Source organism: Mycteria americana, chromosome 1, assembly GCF_035582795.1.
Source record: "Mycteria americana isolate JAX WOST 10 ecotype Jacksonville Zoo and Gardens chromosome 1, USCA_MyAme_1.0, whole genome shotgun sequence".
Lineage (NCBI taxonomy): Eukaryota > Metazoa > Chordata > Aves > Ciconiiformes > Ciconiidae > Mycteria > Mycteria americana.
Window position 1 is genome coordinate 111,409,228 of NC_134365.1, and position 18,616 is coordinate 111,427,843.

The 18,616-nt window shown below is 39.4% G+C and overlaps 1 protein-coding gene across 1 annotated transcript in view; it reads left to right on the forward strand.

Annotated features, from left to right (window-relative positions):
- LOC142416686 (multidrug resistance-associated protein 1-like) overlaps positions 1-18,616 on the forward strand; it is a 44,687-nt gene that overhangs the window by 25,478 nt on the left and 593 nt on the right. The window contains exons 16-27 of the mRNA XM_075516528.1: positions 216-285; positions 1,236-1,296; positions 2,498-2,717; positions 3,213-3,367; positions 4,485-4,640; positions 5,652-5,851; positions 6,675-6,801; positions 8,193-8,294; positions 13,381-13,524; positions 14,193-14,351; positions 16,858-17,024; positions 18,032-18,226. Of these exons, the coding sequence (XP_075372643.1) occupies positions 216-285; positions 1,236-1,296; positions 2,498-2,717; positions 3,213-3,367; positions 4,485-4,640; positions 5,652-5,851; positions 6,675-6,801; positions 8,193-8,294; positions 13,381-13,524; positions 14,193-14,351; positions 16,858-17,024; positions 18,032-18,226 (1,756 nt within the window). The remainder of the gene's footprint in view (positions 1-215; positions 286-1,235; positions 1,297-2,497; positions 2,718-3,212; positions 3,368-4,484; positions 4,641-5,651; positions 5,852-6,674; positions 6,802-8,192; positions 8,295-13,380; positions 13,525-14,192; positions 14,352-16,857; positions 17,025-18,031; positions 18,227-18,616) is intronic.

An 18,616-nucleotide genomic window follows, 5' to 3' on the forward strand; every position in this document is an offset into this window, starting at 1 on the left:
GAGATTTACCTGCTGTCACAGTTCTAGCATTTGGTCATAAATGTGTCTGTGTTGTGTAGCAGCTGTCCCAAGACTAGGTTGACTTACGGAGTCCAAAATTTAAAGTACCCCATTCATCATTTTGTCCCTGTTTTTTATTTCTAGCTTCTTGTACTGTACCTGTCTACTCATGGTATAATACTGAAAAGATTTTTCTATTTTTTTTTCCGTTATAGTGAGTTCTTCAAAAGAAGAGGGCCAACTTGGCAGGAGTCTGCAACAAAGAGAACTGCTGAAACATAAACAGTAAGTATTTAAAAAAAATTAGCCATTGCTTAACTGATGCAATGCTAGAACAACCCTAAGTGCTGAAGGCTGTGCCACTATCCTTCACTGTGTAAACATGGGTTAAGCCTGAATGTCCATTAGCAGTTGGCTGGAGAGCGTGTATCTGGAGAGCATCTTCTGGTTTCGCTTTATACAAAAGAAATCCAGTTAATGTGCTGCATGAGTTCAAGAGGTCCAGTTCATGGGCTGCTTCACTGCATGAACCAAAGTACATTAAGCAGGAATGAAGGGGACTTTCAGAAGACCAACTGAAGTCGCTGATGTGGATGCACCCACAATTCCCTGGCACCAATTTGACTTCTTGGTGTACTAACAAGTTTTTTATGCTCTTTATTTTTCCCCTGTAACATTGATTTGTCTTTTTCCACCTTTAAGAAAACTTCTGGGCTTTCAAATAGTTGAATGACCTCCTAGATCAATTTGTAAAGCACTGTAGTGGTATATTTGCAGTGGTAGAAGATAGTGCAAAGATGAAGTAGAAGAGACTCAACCTAGGAAGTTCAGACAAAGCAGGACACTTAAGACTAATCACCCTGGTCCAGAAGTAGTAGAATTGGATGTGTCAAATAGTAAGCCCTAATCCTGGGTCCAGACAAGGGCTGAGACCCAAGTTGCACCACACTTATGTGCTTCAGAAAAGGACAGTCTTACATCTCTAGCTGATGCCTATGCAGGGCAAGCTGGGTTATATATACATATAATTATACAAGAAATGAAAAGGCCATACCTAGTGTTGTCTTCTGACCATAATGTTATTCTAACAACAAAAATGAACAGCTGAGGACAGTTCGTGTCTCCATAGGAAAAATTTACAAGATTTTATAGTACCCATTTTTGCTTAGCAATAAATGGATATATTCTTTGTATGACAATTCACAAGAAGATTTGAAAGTGTTTCTTGTTTGCAGTTCTTCCTTTGATCAATGGAAAATACTCACTAACAATAAAGAAAAAGTTGCCACTGGTGGTGTAAGTATCACTAATAGAAAAGGCTTTGACTTTTTTTTAATAAAAATGTATTATTTTGGAGTTGTACTTTTCTGTTTCTTGTTAAGGTTGCCTGACATGTTATTACTGAATTTGAAATAAATCTTACAGGTTTTTACCAAATTTTAAGTACATAGTCTGAGATTTTCTATTTTGATCATCTGCTACTGGCTGTATTTTCATATTACATCTAGGTCCAGTCTGGTTTGCATGTTTCAGAAAGAAGAAGATTAAAAAAGCTTTTACCTCTGTTAGAAAAACATTCTGTCTGTCTTACCTGTAGGAAGTTTAAATACTTGTGTGCAGGAGCAGAGACTAGAAATTTTGCATGGTAATACTGCTGAAGTATTGTTTTATGCTAGAGGCACACTTTCTGCAGTTTGCATTAAAAAGTCTGGCAGTTGCTAGGGAGAGGGAAAAGAAAAAGTGAAACAGTATGGAGAAGGTCAAAACCTCCTGGAAAGCTATAGTTGAACTAAAATAAGAACAGGGGAGGTGGAGAGGGGAAGAAGGTATGAGTTTCTAGCAAGATGGTAGAAATAGGCACTTGAAAAAAATGAGTTTGCAGAAGAGACAGAAGAGTTTGTGCCATCTAGAGCTCATTTCACTCCAGACCCTGTGACAAAATCCAACAACCTGTCATTATTCTGCTCCTACCAGTTCTACCTTTCAAGTGGCCTAGCTGAGTTTGGCCCCATTAGTCCTCATCTACGCCAAGGATGAGAACTTTCTCCTGCTGACACTAATTTCCTTGGCTCCAGTAGCCCAGAGTGGCCGTTCTAAAGTTTCTAGTTCCATTGATGAATAAAGTAAGATTTGCTTCATACAAACTGCCCAGGAATTACAGTCTTGTTTGTTTCATTCGCTGGGGTTTTTTTGTTTTTGTTTGTTTGGTTTTTTTGTATAATCTACATATGTAAGATTTTTTTAAGTCTGACACTGGAAAGTGTCACAAGCAAGGTTGCCTATGATATGTATCATTAACGAGCAGAGTGTAGTGGGAGAGGAAACCTTTTTACAGTATGATTTTATATACCTAAGTTATCAGATTTAATTAAGAAATTCTTTAGATTTATTCTGAATTTAATATATCCAGTTCCCATTATATAATGTGTATTTGCCTTCAACAATGATAAAGATTTTAAGAGTAACTCCTTTTTTATTTTTTTTTAAATATATTTAGATGAAAATGTCAGTTGTTTTGAAATACCTCCAAGCCTTCGACTGGCGATGGATGTGGCTAACCATAGCTGCTTATTTAGGACAAAATGCACTAGCCATTGGGCAAAATCTATGGCTTAGCACCTGGACTGCAGAAACAGCAAAAGTTAGTGATTTCACAGAGTGGAAACAATCACAAAACTATAAACTTCGTATCTATGGGCTTCTGGGATTCATACAAGGCAAGGATGAGCATTTATGACTGTTTTCTCACCATTTGCCAAGTGTGATCTGCCTGAATGTGTATTAGTAAAGAAATAATGCTGGTTGTTTCATAAACAGAATTGTATGCAACACAGTGTAATAGTTTAACCTGGGGAGAGGAGAAGAGATATACAGACATGTAGAAGAAAATTATATTTAATTTTGTGATACTTCTGTGAATTCTTGGAACATCCAAGAGTAACCTAATGAAGTTACGCTGGCATCTCAGTGAGGAAGGAAATCAGTGTTGATGTGTAGTGGCATGCTAGCATGAGAAACTTAATTGCAGGAAAAACATACTTACGAAGTAGTAAGGTGTATCAACAAAATACAAATATATACATTTGTAAAGCTAAGATATGAAGTGCGACTGTTGCATTGCTCACTGTGGTAGAAAACAGTGACAGAAACAAGCTCCATCTCCTTTCCCTCCTCAACCATTCATACTGTCTTTTAATTTATCCATTCACAAGGTCTTCTCGTTTGCTGTGGTGCTTATGTGCTCACCAGGGGATCCCTGTCTGCTTCTCGGGCATTGCATCATCAACTGTTAGACAATGTATTACACCTTCCTCTTCAGCATTTTGAAAGTAATCCAGTTGGTCAGATCATCAATAGATTCACAAAGGTAAAGGGAAAACTCATGTGTATTTTCCATTTTATGAAAATGAAGCTTGAGTGACTACAGATTTAATTCCGTTTAGCATTGTTGAAAAATTAAAGATATCAAAGTAAGTGAATGCAATATCTAGCAATAGGAAGCTGTTCCAGTGCATAAAAACTTAAAGAACTGTCTCAGGCTATTTTCTTACAAAATTATCAAAGCATGTTACTAGTAGAAGTTGTATAGAACCTATCCAAGATCATTAGGAGGCCATTCCTCAAAGACCATTCCTGCAGTGCAACAAGTTTACCAGACATAAACCTGAACTTTTAAAAAAAAACAACTGTATTTTTCTTCAATAGTATATTGCATATCGGAAATATTTTATTGTCAAAACCAATGAATACATTAAATTCACATTCTCGGAGGTATATAGACTTCAAGTGAATGTTATTTTCTATTTTTGTGGTGTTTTGGCTTTAATTGGAACCTCTAATACACAAACAAGTGTTATTTACTATGCTTTTAATACTTCCCACTCTCATCATAACTAGATTGTTGCAATGCATTACTGATTACTTCAAATAATCAAAAGTGACTGTTGATTGCTGTGTTCTCTAGAAAAGACCCAAGAGTGGTTGTATAATACACTAAAAGATCAGTTGATTTAGGTTTCACTCAAGCCCCTAGTCTTTGGTAGCAATATATTATAAACTGGGTTTGAAAAAGCTTTACCGTGTACAGTAAGAGATTAATAATATTTCAGTACACTTCTAGAATTATTAAGAGGAGTATACAAGAGTTAGAATTTGAATTCCTGGCCTCCTTTTCAGTCTGATATGCTTTAAGTAAGCTAAATAGTATTGAGTAGCAAAATAGCAAGAGCTGTCTCTTTTTGACTTCACAAACTATGAGCCTGTTCTCTGACATACCATGAGTAGTCTAAAAGCTATTATGTCTATTGCACTTTTAGGCAAATAATAATGATATATGAATAAATTTCATTAAGATATAATCAGGGAGGATCCTACTAATTTTTACTGAAGATATTTTAGTTTGATTCCATTTTTAAAGGATGCTTTCTTGAAGTTTTTAGTGAAATTTACTCACAAAATCTTGATTCTTCTGTGCATTGTTACAGGATTTATTTATTGTGGACTTACGTTTCCATTACTACTTACGAACTTGGCTAAATTGTACGCTAGATGTTATTGGAACCATTCTGGTTATCACATCTGCCTCACCACTATTCATAGTGGTAGTTATTCCCCTGGGATACTTCTATTTTACTATCCAAGTAAGTTCATTAAGCTTTTTTAAGGATTTCTAGATGTATGTGGATGAAATGTCCAAAACAATCAAAGATACAGGCTTAAATTATTCCTTGTGGAAAAAAAAAATCTATCTATATATATATACAGAACACATCTGAAACTGCTTTCAGAAAAAATCTTCAGGCTTCTTAAAAGGAAATTAGAACACTTCTTGAATATATCCTGTAATGCTTGGGAACTTTTAACAGCTTACATTTTCCTCTTTATATTTCCCTTTTTCTTAGGAAGATACAATATTGATATAGATCCCACCAAGAAATTTGATGAAGTTACCTGAAAAAACAGGATGTATATTGTAGTGAAAGTTACAAGTTGAAGGGTAACCCTGAAAGAGCAGATGTAAATTAGAATGATGCCTAAACTACTACTTTTTGTCTAGAGTCTCAGTTATGCTACTGAGAAACCAAAAAGTAATGTTTCAGAAAGACTAATGGCTGCATTCCTGTTTCTTGATGCTCAAAGTATGGTCTGTGATTAAAGACCTTAAAAGATTCTTAAAATAAGAATGTAGAGGAAGGAAAAGCGTGCCTGGATTCAGTCTCTGCTAAGGAATTTAAATGCAGACATCATTACATTGAAGAAATAAAGGCTGACTTTCATCTGAGAAAGAAGGGGGACATTCTAATTTGAAAGTTTACGTAGAAGTTTTAGTTGGTTGTTACACACCTCTTGTGGTATAGCACATTTTCTATAGAATTTGGAAGCAATGTTCTCTTATTTTAACCTTGCCAGTAATTTATACATTGCAGTTATGTGAGCATTACAATGTTGGTGTGTCCCAAGAGACAGATTTTTTTTTCTATACTGTTTGTGAATAGCTTTATTTCTGTGTAGACACTTCCAACTTTTTCATATTCAAAATTTACAGGAAGTTCTTAACAGATTACTGGAAATAAATATGGCAAATATTTTAAACAATGTAAAAGAAACTGTAGCAACTTAAAATGTCTGTTTTGTCTGTACTGTTTTATTAGCGATACTACATAGCAAGTTCACGACAAATTCGGCGGCTAGCAGGAGCATCGCATTCTCCTGTGATCTCCCACTTCAGTGAGACTCTTGTAGGGCGATCAACAGTTCGAGCATTTGGCCACCAAGAGAGATTCATTAGAAAAAATAATGATGTTGTGTATGAGAACTTAGTTTACTTCTACAACAACGTCATCTCAAACAGGTACTTTACAGTGGTTCTGCATCTGCAACTGAGACCTTCTTCTGTAGAATTCCACAACTAAGTGTTTACCTTTAGTCAGCGTAAACCCACTGAGAAACAGAAGAACAAGAGCAATTTACCCACTACTCTTTGTAATGAATGCATAGATTATGTCTAAGCACTGGGATGATTTCTTCTTTATGTACTAGAAACTAGCAGATTTATAGAAAACTTGCATATGCTGTCTGGGATGAGAATATTTAAAAAAAAAAAAAAAGTTCACCAATACATCATGAGCATGGACTGTACTACATTTCAACTAACAATTCCTCTTACAAGTTTATGAACAAATCACATTTGTATTTCAGTAGTTCGTGTGGAAGTAACCTGGTGTCTGTACCTACAGACACCAGATAGGTCTTGAGAGTGGAGTCTTGGGTTTAAGGAAATAAGTCCATTTCCTCTCCTGCCTTTGTGATTCAGTTCAGTTACAGGCTGAGATTAGCAAGGAGAAGATTTTCAGTTCTGGTTTTCAGTCATATACCTGAATCTTTTTCAGATAGAAGGAGTAGGAAAGCAGTATGAGGAGTGAAGGGAGCACTATCCAGGAGAGGAGAGACCTGCATTTTGTTTTTAGCGGTGCTACCAGTTCTAGATATGTCATATTCCCTCCCCAGTCCATCTGTAAAATGAGAATGGTTGTACTTATCTCTTTTGTAGTAGTTGTAAGTGGGTAAATTGCTAATATAATGATCTCAAAGAGTCATTATATTAGCAATATGTTCACTATAGTATAAAAATTTTGTAGGTAATTCACTTTTTTCTTTGCCTTAATTTACTACAGGTGGCTATCTGTCAGGCTTGAATTTCTGGGAAATATAATGGTGTTTTTTGCTGCACTGTTTGTAGTACTGGCTGGAAATACAGTGAGTTCTTCTGCAGTGGGTTTATCGATATCCTATGCTCTAAATGTAAGTAATGGTATAAATTTTTTGCTGCTACCACATTGCATATGAAAAGGGAAGAATACATACAATGAAGCTGAGTAAGTGAATGTACACAGTGGCATCAATGAAACTAAATCCCATGGGCAGAATAGAGTTTTCCTTTGAATTCCATTAATTCTGGGAAACTTCACATTAATAATTTTCCACTTCTGAATTTAGATGAAATAATAATTATTAAAACATATTTAAAAATCAAGTTAATTAAACTAGGTATGGTTTATTTTTAAGTGTTGTGTTAAACCAAATAAGAAGCCTGGTAATGTACAACTACACTTCATATCTTGCTCACTTACTGAATGTTATGTGGGAATGCTTACTTAAAAGTTTACTAAAACCATTTACTTTGGCATTGTCCTTGTAAAAAGTAGTATGTGAGAGTCACATTTGAAATGTGTCTTGAAGTAAGGTAAACTCTAAGTTGCTAGTTAAAATAAATCTTAAGTATTATGTATACGCAAACTAAGCATCCAAGTTTCTTTAATCTTGTGATGCTTAGGAGTCTAGTGGTGTCCAGATTCTCACTGTGGTAAGTGCTTCAGAAACACAGCTGACAGATACTAATGAACAGAAATACAAAAAAATATATAGACAATTACCTGTCGTGGCATATCCACATCACCCCCAACTCACAAGAGTTCCATTTTCTATTATTCAGAGATAGAACAATCTCCTTTATATCATCATATACTTGGTGATGACAGTCACAGGTACTGCACAGTTTTTCACCTTCATCTGATGTCAAATTGACAACTTTAGTTACATACAGCATCTCAAAATGGTTGACTGTCAGAATTCTTTTGGCTCACTTTTTTCCTACAGAAGTGGGAATATTTAACCACAGAATTGGTACCATGGAAGTGGTACCAATTCTGTCTGCAGAAGCATTCCCAATGCTTGAAGATGACAAATTTGGCAGACATGATAGACCAAATACATAGCCTCATTGCAAATTCTTTGTTCTGTATTGCTAGCTTACTTTACCTAGGGAATGGTGCAATAATGTACCCACAATATGAGCCATATATGTTTTTCCTTTCAACATATCATACAATTACTGTGCACTTTCTGTTGATCCTGAAGTAGTTTCAGATTTCTGGAGCTGTTATGTTAGTGAAAATTACAACAGCCATTAGGCAGTCTGAAAGCAGACAAGAAGTGCTCAGAGGAACACTGAGATCAGTGATTTTCTAAGTGATAGTTCATTTGGTGTGCCATCATTTTCTGTACACTTTTTGGCTTCTGTGATTAAGCATCCAGCTTATGAGATTATTAAATTCAGGGTAAATTTTGAAATCAGTAGGCAGTATTCTAGTAGAGTCAAGTTTTTACATTCTATGATGCAACTATTTCCCCAGATAATTCAGAGTCTAAACTTTTGGGTGCGTAAAGCATGTGAAATCGAGACCAATGCAGTTTCAATTGAAAGAGTTTTTGAATATGCAAAAATGGATAAAGAGGTGAGCATTCTTCTTGAATGTTTAATTTATGTGCATAGAAAATGACTAACTTAGACTGACTTTAATATTGGTGAGTGGTAATAGCAGGTTACAATTTGTTATTAAATACGTTATCATTTTTTTTTTTACATTGAGAATAATATATAGCTTCTTCATTCCATTTATAGCCATAGCAGTTTTATTCCTATTTTGACCAGTAAATTTCTACGCATCCTTCTTAGCAATAGATTTTGTAGTAAGACTAATGCAGCTACAGCTCAGGTGAACTTTCTATGCTATGTGCAACCAAGAGGAGCATTTTAAGAGGGGAAGAGAGGAAGAGAGGCCTGTCAGACCCCTAACTGTTACTCACCTCATATCTGGAGAGACATTTGTTTCAAACCAATTTGCCTTGGTTATTGTGCTTTTCTGAAAGTAGTGCCCATGTCAAGTACAGAAGCACAGAGGCTTGGTCTGTCTCGGAAACAAGACTCTCTTCTACATCTTCATTCTCTTTTACCCTTCCCCCATATTTATGTTTCTTAACCTTTGTTCACATCTTTCTGTTCTCTCCTACTCTACTTCTTAAAACAAACAAAATGTTTCTCATAAAATATGCATTTTAAACATCTGGGAGATTAGGCATCAGATAATCACACAGAATCACAGAATCGTATAGATTGGAAAAGACCTTTAAGATCATTGAGTCCAACCGTAAACCTAACACTACCAAGACCACCACTACACCACATCCCTAAGCACCTCATCAAAACGTCTTTTAAATACCTCCAGGGATGGCAACTCAACCACTTCCCTGGGCAGCCTGTTCCAATGCTTGATAACCCTTTCAGTGAAGTAAAATTTCCTAATATCCAGTCTAAACCTCCCCTGGCACAACTTGAGGCCATTTCCTCTCATCCTATCACTTGTTACCTGGGAGAAGAGACCGACCCCCACCTCTCTACAACCTCCTTTCAGGTAGTTGTAGAGAGCGATAAGGTCTCCCCTCAGCCTCCTTTTCTCCAGGCTAAACAACCCCAGTTCCCTCAGCTGCTCCTCATAAGACTTGTGCTCCAGACCCTTCACCAGCTTCGTTGCCCTTCTCTGGACTCGCTCCAGCACCTCAATGTCTCTCTTGTAGAGGGGGGCCCAAAACTGAACACAGTATCCGAGGTGCGGCCTCACCAGTGCCGAGTACAGGGGCATGATCACTTCCCTAGTCCTGCTGGCCACACTATTCCTGATACAAGCCAGGATGCCATTGGCTTTCTTGGCCGCCTGGGCACGCTGCTGGCTCATATTCAGGCGGCTGTCAACCAACACCCCCAGGTCCTTCTCTGCCAGGCAGCTTTCCAGCCACTCTTCCCCAAGCCTGTAGCGTTGCATGGGGTTGCTGTGGCCCAAGTGCAGGACCTTGCACTTGGCCTTGTTGAACCTCATACAGGTGGCCCCAGCCCATGGATCCAGCCTGTCCAGGTCCCTCTGCAGAGCCTTCCTACCCTCAAGCAGATCAACACTCCCACATAACTTGGTGTCATCTGCAAACTTACTGAGGGTGCACTCGATCCCCTCATCCAGATCATTGACAAAGATATTAAACAGGACTGGCCCCAACACCGAGCCCTGGGGAACACCGCTTGTGACTGGCTGCCAACTGGAGCAAACTCCATTCACCACCACTCTTTGGGCCCGGCCATGCAGCCAGTTCTTTACCCAGCGAAGAGTACCCCCGTCCAAGCCATGAGCAGCCAGTTTCTCCAGGAGAACGCTGTGGGAAACGGTGTCAAAGGCTTTACTGAAGTCTAGGTAGACAACATCCACAGCCTTTCCCTCATCTACTAGGCGGGTCACCTTGTCGTAGGAGGAGATCAGGTTGGTCAAGCAGGACCTGCGTTTCCTGAACCCATGCTGGCTCGGCTTGATCCCTTGGTTATCCTCTACGTGCTGTGTGATGGCACTCAGGATGATCTGCTCCATCAGCTTTCCCGGTACTGAGGTCAGGCTGACAGGCCTGTAGTTCCCCGGGTCCTCCTTCCAGCCCTTCTTATAGATGGGTGTCCAGTTGGCTAATCTCCAGTCAACTGGGACCTCCCCAGTTAGCTAGGACTGCTGGTAAAGGATTGAAAGGGGCTTTGTAAGCACTTCTGCCAGTTCCTTCAGTTCCCTTGGGTGGATCCCATCCGGCCCCATAGACTTGTGTGTGTCTAAGTGGTGTAGGAGGTCACTAACCATTTCCCCTGGATTATGGGGGCTCCATTCTGGTCCCTGTCCCTATCTTCCAACTCAGGGGGTTGGGAACCCAGAGAACAATTGGCCCTACTATTAAAGACTGAGGCAAAGAAGGCATTAAGTACTTCAGCCTTTTCCTCATCCTTTGTCACTGTGATCCCTCCCCCATCTACTAGCAGCTGGAGAGTCTCCTTAGTTCTCCTTTTGTTGCTAATGTATTTGAAGAAGTATTTTTTGTTATCTTTTACGGTAGTAGCCAGATTGAGCTCTAGCTCAGCTTTGGCCGTTCTAATTTTCTCCCTGCACAACCTCGCTACACCTTTGTAGTCCTCTTGACGTGCCTGCCCCTTCTTCCAAAGGTCATAGACTCTCCTCTTTTTCCTGAGTTCTAGCCAAAGCTCTCTATTCAGCCAGGCCGGTCTTCTTCCCTGCCGGCTCATCTTTTGGCACCTGGGGACAGCCTGCTCTTGTGCCTTTAGGACTTCCTCCTTAAAGAATGTCCAGCCTTCCTGGACCCCTTTGCCCATTAGGGCTGCCTCCCAGGGGACTCTGTCGACCAGTCTCCTAAACAGGCCAAAGTCTGCCCTCCAGAAGTCTAAGGTGGCAGTTTTGCTGACCCCCCTCCTCGCTTCTCCAAGTATCAAAAACTCTATCATTTCATGATCACTATGCCCAAGATGGCCTCCAACCATCACATGGCTCACAAGTCCTTCTCTTTTTGTGAATAAGAGGTCCAGCGGGGCACCTTCCCTTGTTGGCTCACTCACCAGCTGTGTCAGGAAGTTATCTGCCACACGCTCCAGGAACCTCCTAGACTGTTTCCTCTCTGCTGTATTGTATTTCCAGCAGACATCCGGCAGGTTGAAGTCCCTCACAAGAACAAGGGCTAGTGATTGTGAGGCTTCTCCCAGCTGCTTACAGAATAGTTCGTCAGTCTCCTCATCCTGGTTGGGGGGTCTGTAACAGACTCCCGCCACAATATCTGCCTTGTTGGCCTTCCCCCTGGTTCTTACCCATAGACACTCCACCCTATCGTCACCATCATTAAGCTTAAGACTATCCAGACACTCCCTAACATACAGGACTACCCCACCACCTCTCCTGCCTCGCCTATTCCTCCTGAAGAGTTTATAGCCATCCATCGCTGCACTCCAGTTGTGTGAGTCATCCCATGTTTCTATGATGGCCACCATATCATAGTTTTCCTGATGTACAATGGCTTCCAACTCCTCCTGCTTGTTGCCCATGCTGTGTGCATTGGTGGCACTTCAGCTGGGCTGTCGTCCGTGTCTCCTTCATAGAGAAACACCCCTTGTGTGCTTTGAGGTTTTTCACTGGTGTTTCCCTCTTGGCTCCTATTGCCTCAGTATCCCCTAGCTCAACTCTGTTCGACTTCAATTGGGCCCCAGCGTACCCCGCACATCTCGGGGACACAGGCCGAGTGCCCTCGCTGGCACCCGCTCCCTCTAACCGTGGCATGCCGCCCCTCAGCTTCTCTCGGGCAAGCCTGATATTACTCCCTTGCCCCTTCGACTCTAGTTTAAAGCTCTGTCGATGAGCCCCACAAGTTCCTGAGCAAAGATTCTCTTTCCCCTTTGAGAAAGATGAATCCCATCAGACGCCAGCAAACCTGGTGCTGTGTAGGCCATCCTGTTATCAAAAAACCCAAAACCGTGTGTCGTGGTTTAGCCCCAGCCGGCAACTAAGCACCACGCAGCCGCTCGCTCACTCCCCCTCGGTGGGATGGGGGAGAGAATCGGAAGAGCAAAAGTAAGAAAACTTGAGGGTTGAGATAAAAACAGTTTAATTGGTAAAGCAAAAGCCACGCACGCAAGCAAAGCAAAGCAAGGAATTCATTCACTACTTCCCATGGTCAGGCAGGTGTTCAGCCATCTCCAGGAAAGCAGGGCTCCATCACGCTTAATGGTTACTTGGGAAGACAAACGCCATCACTCGGAATGTCCCCCCTTCCTTCTTCTTTCCCAGCTTTATATACTGAGCATGACGTCATACGGTATGGAATAGCCCTTTGGTCAGTTTGGATCAACTCTCCTGGCTGTGTCCCCTCCCAGCTTCTTCTGCACCTGGCAGAGCACAGGAAGCTGAAAAGTCCTTGACTAGTACAACAACAACTAAAACATCTCTGTATTATCAACACTGTCTTCAGCACAAATCCAAAACATAGCCCCATACCAGCCACTATAAAGAAAATTAAATCTATCTCAACTGAAACCAGGACACCGTGGCGATGACACCAGCCACGGAGCCATGAGTTAATAGATTGGGTACCTCTGTTCCTTCTAGTGCCACTGCCCACAACTGGAAGGAGAGAGTAGAAAATAACCTGTGCTCCAGAGTCCCTTACTAGCCGTCCCAAGGCCCTGAAGTCTCTTTTGATCGCCCTAGGACTTTGTGTTGGAGCTTCATCGCCCCCCACACGGAAGAGCAGTAGACGGTAATAGCCTGAGGGCCGTACCAGGCTAGGGAGTATCCTCGTGATATCCTTCACCTGGGCCCCAGGGAGGCAGCAGACTTCCCTAAGAGGAGGGTCTGTCCGATAAAATTCAGTTCCTGTGAACTGATGGAACAGATACCAGACTATCAGCAACTAGCCAGTTAAACTGAGTTTACTTTTTTAAATGAGTGTATAACATATTGTTAAAAAAAAACACAACCCAAAACCAAAACCCCTGAAAAACCAGTTCGTATGTTTCTGCCCAGTGCTGATGAAATTCGGTTCTCCTTCCATTATATTGCATTGGAATTATCCTAAACCTGCTGAGATTTTTAAAAATATATATATAATTTTCCTAATGCCTTTATGAACTTGTAACATTTTTACTGTCATATACTGAAATACCAATGGTTTTAATTCCAGGAACCATGGATAATGTCAAAAAGACCACCAGTGGGGTGGCCCGATAGAGGAATAATAGAGTTTGTTAACTACAAGGCTCAGTACAGGAGGGATCTTGGTTTAGCCCTGAATGATGTCTCTTTTCAGACACAGAGTAAAGAGAAGGTACTGTATATAATAAGAAATAAATCAGAGGTATAAAATTCTGTTTCCGAACTTTCTACTTCAAAAAGATTTCATATGAGGAGACTCCAATACCAGATACAGCAAGATGATGTTGAACAGGGGAGATGTTAAGTGGATAAAACATTAAAGAAAAGACAAATGAGAAAAGGAAAAAGTATTTTCTCCTACTATGTAGAAATTCTTATCCCTGTAAGAAACTGAGATAATGTTTTATGAATTTGGCAGTTTTAAGGAAGATCCAAATTTGAAATTAAACCTCTTGTCCACTGTGCTGAATATTTATGTAGAGAAATACGCTGCCAGATTAGTGCTAATCAACTTTGGGTTTGGGATCAAGGAACACCAAGCAAGAACTAGTTTAGAGTCATTGATTTGAGCTGAGGAGTGCTAGGCAAAAGGGAGGGGGAAAGGAAAGGATTCCCACTGAACCAGGCATAGGTTGTACAGCTTCTGAGGGAGAGCTGTGATTGTGAGTCACATGTTCCAAAAGTGAGTTTTAAACAGCTTTATCCACCTATAGGATTGCATGTGGGTGAAAGAAACTGAAATTTTGAACTGAAAGTTGAAGCTGAATTCACTAATCATTTTTCATACAGAATGTGTAGCATGGGAAGTTATAGTCCTTTTCAGAAAACTTTCTGTTTCAGGTCGGAATTGTTGGAAGAACAGGAGCTGGTAAATCAACACTCACAAATTGCTTGTTTAGAGTTCTAGAGGGAACTGAAGGCAAAATAATTATTGATGGAATTGATATATCAACTATTGGACTCCATGACCTACGTGGAAATCTTAACATTATTCCACAGGTGAGATGTGTTTTAGAGATAACTTTTTTTTTTTTTTTTTTTTACTAACACAAGATACTTCATTTTTTTCTGGAAAAATTATAACCCCAAAGTCTACAGGCTTCCAAGAGACAGAGGCATAAAACTCCAATAGAATTTTACTGATCTTTGAAAACAGGCTCTGTTATGGCCTATCAGATTTTAGAATTGAATTTTTGAGAATCTTAGCTATTTGATTAGACAGTAATCTTCAGTACTGCTGGCATAATGATATCCTGAAAAATGTCACAACTGCATGTTGGCAACTGTATGGAAGAAGGCTCAAAACAGGGACACCACAAGTATGACATTAGGTTTTATTATGCCAGGTTTAGTTTAACAGTCTTAGCTAGAATAACTCATGTTCTCCAGGATCTGTATGTGTATAGCTACATGTGGTGTTTTCAAGTCCCACCTGAAGGCAAAAATATTTTAAAATAACTCTAATTATATCTGAAGAATGTAGGAAATAAAGTGATGTACACACAAATCATGTAATATGTATAAATTAATCTGCTATGGTCTGTCACGTGAAGCTGTCCCTGCTTACTTCAGAACAGGGAAGGAAACTCAAGATTAGTTCACGTGCCATTAGGATTGTGTTCATGCTGATAAACTGATTTACATTGAAATGCTCTAGTATAGAGTAAAACCTAGAACACAGATTTAATGGTCACCTGAAGACTCTTTGCATGTTCCCTGAATGCCATTCATAAAACCATTTTTGTGCATGGGTGATGTTAATATCACTTATAATAAATTTATCTGACGTTTTCCAAAGGAAGGTCTATTTTTTTTTCTAGCTTTTCTGGAGCTTTAACCCTGGTAATATTTCCCATGTGTCTCTACCATAGCTTGTGCATGGAGACGAGGCTAATATTTAAACCAAAATAGCTTGAGTCTTTCCAAGAATGAGCTGAATAGAAAAAAATATGTAAATATTCCTTCAAATCCTTGGCTGCTTTTCCTTTGAGAAATGTATTTGCTCAGAGGAGTGATAAATTTACAGTTTTTGATATAACTTTAGGGTCAGAAATGACAATACTAAACAAAATTTGTTTATGCTGCAGGACTTCAAAACACAACAATTCATACATGCTTGGTTGTAACATTTTTCTTGTTTTAAGCAGCTAATACTCTCTGAATCTGCACAGCATCTGACAGTTGTAAATTACACAGCATTTTCTCAACTGCAGTTGCAGGTCTGATTTAGTGTGGATGGGGTATATTGGATCCACAACAAGGCAACTAAATTAAGAGAGGTACAGGAAAGTTCAGTGAACTAACAAGCTGGGATCAGACAAGGAAACGAGAACTCGAATGGTGGAAAAATGGAGACTGGAGCTGGTGGAGAGTAGGTGGAGTCTGGAGTGTTGAACTTTATAGGTCGGGACAATGGAAGTGGATGAAGATAAAAGTCTGTGACAGAAAAAAGGGCATGGCAAGATAGCAAAGCTTTTGGTGTGCACGCACTTTTTTCAGATCAGTCAAATATTTCTCATACAAACGGTTTTTAACGATCATAATAAAGTACAGATTTGCAAATCACTTTAATGATGCTCTAATGCAAGTAACATGAAGTTTAAATGAAGAATACACACAAGATCTCATACCATTTTACAGTCCGTTTTGGTCACCTAGCTCCCTCAAAATTATCACTGTTTCACTAGTAACTTACTAGTGAATGTTGTTGGCCTTTTACAGTCTACCTATCGGGTCACAACCACTGTGACTGCACTTAGCCAAGGTGTCTGTTCACTGCCTCTAAAAACATCAGTTCTGTTTATAAATCTGTACACTATTCATATGTTGTCAAGTACTGACTTCTTAAATGTGCCTTTTTAAGAAAAAGGCTTTTGTGTGCATCCAAAAAAGTGTTTAGACTTAACTACTGAATGCTTGTTTCTACAGTCCTAAGTGCTGGATGTGACCCATATGCATCCTGGCATCTATTAGTCTACATGTACTTTTCCAGACATTCCCTGCTGTATTCAGTGCACAGAACCTAGTGATGGTCATTGAATAAACATTTATGCAACAAATGCTTTTGTTCTTATTGCTGAATATGTCACCTTTCCTGTAGGAAATTAAGAAAATTTGACTTATAATCATAGCCTTCTAATATTTCTTAACAGTGCTCATGAATGTAGTATGCAGTGCTTCACAAATTTGACAACAGTAATAATTCATATGTTGTTGCAGTTGCCAGATGCTGGGCAGGTCTTTAGTCAGCCGTAGAACCGGTAGCACAGAGAATGCATAAGAAATCTTTTGCTTTTTACATTTCACATTAATGAAGAACTGAGCACACTGAGACCCCACGTGATTTTTGTAACATTTTGAAGCTGGTGGATGAAAAGACAATTTCCCTCACAAAGCTTCATTTCCAAAATTATTTGTCCCAGTTCCCTATGTTAATGTCAGGATTTATGGGAGACTTCTTTAGGTTTGTGTTGGAATTGTGCACTCACATTCTGCTGTTATTTAGGACCCTGTCTTGTTTTCTGGGACACTGCAGTCAAATTTGGATCCACTTGGAAAACACTCTGATCTTGAACTGTGGGAGGTACTGGAACTGTGTGGCTTAAAGGATTTTGTCCAGTCACTCCCGAAGAAGCTCCTTCATGAGATTTCAGAAGGTGGTGAAAATCTCAGGTATATAAACAAGAAAGTGCTGTTGCAGTTATTTTCTGGTACTGTAAAACTGTGCTCCTTCCAGAGAATTTACTTCAGAAAGTATCAGTATAAAAATTACACTTCTCATTCTAAGTAGAATGATTCTGGCAGTATGAGTTTCTTTGAGGTGGCCAACTGGTCACAACTGTATAAAGTCCTATGGCCTGTGCTGTATGGGAAGCCAAGGAAGTAGACTATTTTCAGCTCAAGTATATGAGTAGGTGTAAAGGAGTGGGGGGGAGGGAGGGGCAATTCATGCACCCCTTAATTAGATTTGGATAGAAAAGTGCTCATTTATATAAATTTTTAAAATGAAACAAAGCAAAACAAAACAAAACAAAACAAAACCCACCAAACCTGGAAGGAAGGCAAAACTGCAGAGAGCTTGTGCCTTTGCTTTATTTGCTTAGGCAAAGAAACTCTTTTTTTCCTTGTAAAACATTAACCCATAGTTATGTAAGGAAGGTGATGCTTGAAATAAAAGGACTCTAAGCCCTAGGAGACAAATGCTGAAGCTTTCAACAGCAAAGGGACAGGTCTTAAATGGAGTGTACTGAATATAAACTTAAATTTTTTTGGCAGATCATTTTCAGGCAGAAGTTCCTAGAAGGCATACCCCACAGCTAACATATAGTGGTATCCAAACTTTTACACTGAACGTTATTAAAAAGTGGTTTAGCATTCAATCTGGCTTATTCAGAGTCCCTATTATAATGTGCATATAGAAGTTGAAGGCAGGACTAGGTTTACACTACAAAGTTCAGCCACAGGTGTTTAAAAGTGACACCTTAACTATTATTGGTATGCTGAGCAAGAAGAAATCAAAACTTCCAAAACGAGGTGAAAGTATTTCACTCATCTTTTTAGAAGTATAAAGTGTTGTTAAGAAAGATAGAACAGATAGGCTCCACAGTAATCTCAGCTTTATATTGTTCTCCCCTCCCTCAATGTGCCTGACCTGACCTTCTCAAATGTATTTTTAACAGTGTTGGGCAGAGACAGCTGGTCTGTCTGGCCCGTGTTTTGCTACGAAAGACAAAAATCCTGGTCCTAGATGAAGCGACAGCTTCTGTTGACATGGAAACAGATAACTTGGTACAGTTCACCATCAAAAGGGAGTTTTACAACTGCACGATATTAACTATAGCCCACAGGTTACATACAGTCATGGATTCAGAGAGGTAAGTTTGTTTTGTTAAGCCATTTTAAAAATAAGTAGCTTCCTTTAAATGCATCAGTTTTCAGACTTACTAAAATTTACACTCCAACATTTTTACCTTAGTATCTTTGTATCTGTACAATCCAAGGTATCACAAAAGACTTGAGCATCAATATTAATTAAATATTGATAGCCTGTGTTCTGTTTCCCCCTTCTAATTACAGAATTAATTTAATATTTTTCCTGCTAAGGTACAGGTATAAGCTACTATTAAGACCACTTAGTTCTCTAGAGTAAATGGACTATACTGTAGCATTGTTACCAATTAAGCAAAAATGCAATTTTCAAATGGCTTTTTTTAATATAGGAGTTCCTAGCTTTAGAAACCGATGAATTACCTAGTGCAATGGTA